At 35.5% G+C, this 4,565-nt stretch overlaps 1 protein-coding gene across 1 annotated transcript; it reads left to right on the forward strand.

Annotated features, from left to right (window-relative positions):
• Window positions 1-1,671: 1,671 nt before the first annotated feature.
• Window positions 1,672-4,251, forward strand: LOC121984373 (mannan endo-1,4-beta-mannosidase 6-like). The gene is made up of 5 exons (XM_042537274.1): window positions 1,672-2,138; window positions 2,848-3,042; window positions 3,119-3,241; window positions 3,340-3,551; window positions 3,673-4,251. Exons 1-5 carry the CDS (start codon window positions 1,788-1,790, stop codon window positions 4,100-4,102), a joined length of 1,311 nt encoding a protein of 436 aa, XP_042393208.1. The 5' UTR covers window positions 1,672-1,787; the 3' UTR covers window positions 4,103-4,251.
• The last annotated feature ends 314 nt before the right edge of the window (window positions 4,252-4,565 follow it).

Genomic DNA, 4,565 nt, shown 5'->3' on the forward strand with positions numbered 1-4,565 from the left:
CTAAAGTTACCTTTTATATATATATATATATGAGAAATCTTATGTTGCGGTGTTTTATGTGCGATTTTACTGTGGTACTTGTCATGTCAGCGAGAAAACATAAAAAAAAAATCAACGCTGCATATAATGATACTCTATAATGTCAGGAAATGTTTTTTTAAGGACATTTATATATGTCGTGTTATCATCGTAATAATGACAAAGCTAAATGTTACTAAAACTCATTTATTATGATATTTATGTTTTTTATAAGGACAATAAAAAGTGTCAGTAAAAATAATTTATAAGACCATTTAAATGTCACCTTAACTAATCTATAATGACACTAATAAATGTTATTATAATAATTTATAAATACATTTAAAATGATCATTGATATTTATTTAGAATATATAATATGAATTCAATATCAAAGTTGGATGCAACTTTTAGGTATTTTGTAAAGTTGAATGAATGATAGGGTTAATGACAGGCAACTTGTCATTAATTATATAGTCTTTATAGAGTTCAATATGAAGGTAAGAACATAAAATTGCTTTCAAATAGCCAAGACAAACAAGGCTCTAATTAATTCAACTTCTACAACTAAAGGATATAATAATTGTTTTAAGTATACTGATTTAAGATATCTAGATATTTTAGTGATCGAATGAGTTCAATGAGAAATTAAGAACCATATAATTAGTCGAGACTAATAAGACTCTACTTAATTCAACTTGTTTAACTACAGATTTACACAACTTTAGGCTACCACATAGTAATATTGTTTCCACAATCCAACTCTAATTGACTAGCTAGTCAATGTCACTCTTGTACCGAGCTCAAGATATCCACAACTCCTCTGCTATCTACTGCATGACTTGTTTGTTCAAAACGTTTGATGACTCAGGACTACCAAAAAGATGTCAGGTAGTTTAACATTGGATCGAGAAGAAAACCATGGGATTGTTTATGTACTTGCACGATCCTCTGCAACTTAGTATAGCATGATGCATCTGACGTGGCAAGTACCACAACAAAATCGTACATAAGGCACCGCAGCATAAGATTTCTAATATATATATATATATTATCACATGTGTAAAAAAGAAATAGAATGAATACCACATGGTAATTTTAAAATTTGATTATCCAGTATGATAGACAAGAGAGAAACTTTTCTTTATGATAAAACTTAAGAATCGAACCGTATATAGTAATACAAAATTATATGTCTATATAGTTTGTAAATTAAAATAGCCATGAATGCGTTAAGTAGGTGAGTTAGAATTATATTAAAAGGGCAATTTTTAAACTCTTTATTTTTATTATTATTTTCAAAATATTCTATAAAATTTATTAATAAAATTTAAACACGGTTCAACATTTATATTTTAGAATAGAAGTTATTAAAATTTACACTTGAAACTCGATCAGAAAGCTACAAGCAGTCCAATCACACGATCGAGCTTCCTTTTGCTTAAAACAATCTATCTCTCTTCGGTCCACAAACAGATAAAATAAAAAACATAAGAAGTCGATACAAAATCCAAACTTGCAAGCATTCCATAAATTACTTCCAAGCTAAGATCAAAAACTGCTCCCATTCTACTCGCTAGTTAGTTGTCGCTGATCTCCGGCAATCGAGCCAGACATGTATAAACAGGAAGATATAAACAGGTCTCCCGCGTACAGCTCAATATAAACAGGCAGGCAGGCAGGCAGGCAGGCATGGATTGGGTGCCTACGCGAGCGGAATTAATACGTACTTGTTCGTATTAACAATTAAAAGAATCCAGCAGCTGGTCATGGGCCCTCTCTCTCTGCTCTTCTTGCAGACCATTCTTATTCTTGGACGGGCTCCAGTCGGACGATCAGCAAGTGGTGGCGGAGATGAGGAGGAGTATTGGGGGATGGTGAGGAGGGAAGGGAAGCAGTTCGTGGTGGGAGGAGGGCGGCAGCCTTTCTACGTGAACGGATTCAACGCGTACTGGCTTATGCTGCTGGCGGCGGATGAGTCGACGCGGGCCAAGGTGAGCGACGCGTTCAGGCAGGCGTCGTCGGTGGGTCTGACGGTGTGCCGAACCTGGGCGTTCAACGACGGGGGATGGAGAGCGCTGCAGAAGGCGCCTTCTGTTTACGATCAAGACGTCTTCAAGGTCCCCTCTCATTTGATATTAATTAATTACTTACTATTTCCCAATTCACTTTGGCACTCCCTCCCATTTATATTTCATTTGCTTATTTCATTACCTTATCAGATTTACTTAATTGTTAATTAAGGGAATCTATATATCAGACACGATCGAACACATTTCATTCGAAATTAAGGACACGCACGCACGTTGATAGCATTAATTAAAACTTTAAACAGTTATTTTTAATAATCTTGGTTATCCATCATTCAATCAAGACTATTAACGAATGAATATCTATATGTACAAGATGTCTTTATTTATATATATATATGCATACTATCGGATGATAGAATAACTTCCAAATTTTAAATCAATCATTAGATGATTTCTTCGGTGGATACTTATCGATATATAATATTCTCTTCCAAAGATGCATAAAAAGGCTGCGGCGATCGAGGAAATTAATATATCCCAAGTTTTAGCTAGCGTGACAAGAAGATTGCATTAATGCTGAAGGGGAGTGGAGGCCCCATTGTTAGATATTAAATAATTATCAGCTGGCAATTATGATCTACTGCGTCATGATAAAATTTGACAGCGGAATAATTTATGCTGCTGTTACTTTATCTTCTTTTCTTTGATATATATATATATAGTAATAACACATTAAAACTTTATCTTTTATAAAGGTATATAAAATTGTAATAGTAGTGAATTGTGCCATATAAAGGCATTAGATTTTGTGGTGAGCGAAGGGAGAAAATACAAGATTCGGCTAATTCTTCCGCTCGTTAACAACTGGGAAGGATACGGAGGGAAGGCTCAATATGTAAAATGGGGGAAAGCTGCAGGGTTAAACCTTACTTCTGATGAAGACTTCTTCACCGATCCAACTGTAAAAGGATACTATAAAGCTCATGTGAAGGTAAGTAACTTTTTATATATAGATATATAGCTGTGTTAATTACGTTTTTGATTAATTAATTGTTTGCTCAAGCCAGACAGTTCTCACCAGAGTTAACACATTCACTAACATCACGTACAAAGATGACCCGACCATTTTCTCATGGGAGCTGATGAACGAACCTAGATGTCTCTCGGACCCATCTGGCAATAAGCTTCAGGTGAGTACGTACGTACGTTGATTAATTAATTATATCAAACTATATAATATGTAAATATTTGCACACGATCGATATATATATCTAATTACATACTGTAGGATTGGATTCAAGAGATGGCAGTTCATGTGAAGTCCATTGACTCGGATCACCTACTGAGTACCGGAACAGAAGGGTTTTACGGCATTTCTACGCCTGAAAAATTGTCGCTCAACCCCAACCCTGTGGCAGGCCAAGTAGGAACCGATTTCATCAGAAACCACAAAACCCTGGGAATCGATTATGCCTCTGCACACATCTACCCAGATATTTGGTGAGTCGATAATTAACCACCACGTACAACCGACTTGGAGTTAGACGAGCTAATTAATTAATTAATTAATTAAGTAATGTATATTATATTATTCTCGTACGTGTTTGTTTAATGAATGAAGGATATCCAAGTCAGTATCCAATGACTTCCTCCAGTTTGCAACAAAGTGGATGCGAAATCACATCGACGACACGGAGAGTGTGCTACGGATGCCGGTGGTGTTCGGAGAGTACGGTGTGTCGTCCAAGGACGAAAAGTTCAACGCGACGTTTCGGAACGTGTTCATTGACGCTGTCTACTCGACGTTGTTGAACTCGACGAGGAGGGGTGGGAGTGGCAGTGGTAGCCTGCTGTGGCAGCTGTTCCCGGAGGGGACTGAGTACATGGACGACGGCTACGGGGTGGTGCTCACCAAAGCTCATAATACCTCCAACATCATCTCGCTGCAGTCGAAGAGGATCCAAATTTTTAACTCCAGGTGCTCGTGGAAATGCCACTGGAGCTGCAAGAAGAAGAGCCCTTCTCATCCTCATCTTCACCGTGAACTATAATTGACATGCATCTACTATGTGTTCACGTACGTGTATTAATTATATATGTGTATAATGTATGGAATGTGTGTATATATCGTGTGATTAATTAATTCCTTTCATTACGTATACAAACTAAGATAGAAACTAGTGAAAGATAATAACAATAGGACAACGTTGTAAGAGGCAATTAAAGGTTTATAATATCTTGGGTTGTCCATAAATAGGACAATTTATAGATACGTTCCAAGATATAGTAATAAAAGGAAAGAATATTCTAATAATTAATGTGGTATAATGCTAATTTAATTTATGTTGAATAATTCTCTTTTACACTGACTCCCTACAAATTTAATGGGAACTTTTTAATATTGAATTTAATTTCTGGCGTGTTAAAATATTGTTTGGATAATAACTTAGTAAATATATCAATAATTTGATTATCTATAAAAATATATAAGACAGATAATTATTAAGTTATTAC

Source organism: Zingiber officinale, chromosome 5B (genome assembly GCF_018446385.1).
Source record: "Zingiber officinale cultivar Zhangliang chromosome 5B, Zo_v1.1, whole genome shotgun sequence".
NCBI classification, from domain to species: Eukaryota; Viridiplantae; Streptophyta; class Magnoliopsida; order Zingiberales; family Zingiberaceae; genus Zingiber; species Zingiber officinale.

Bases quoted from the DNA above. Each gene is read 5' to 3' on its own strand.
- LOC121984373 (XM_042537274.1), top strand. From the start codon at position 1,788: ATGGGCCCTCTCTCTCTGCTCTTCTTGCAGACCATTCTTATTCTTGGA. The intron at 3,043-3,118 runs GTAAGTAACTTT...TGCTCAAGCCAG, and splicing joins ACTATAAAGCTCATGTGAAG to ACAGTTCTCACCAGAGTTAA. The intron at 3,552-3,672 runs GTGAGTCGATAA...TAATGAATGAAG, and splicing joins CACATCTACCCAGATATTTG to GATATCCAAGTCAGTATCCA.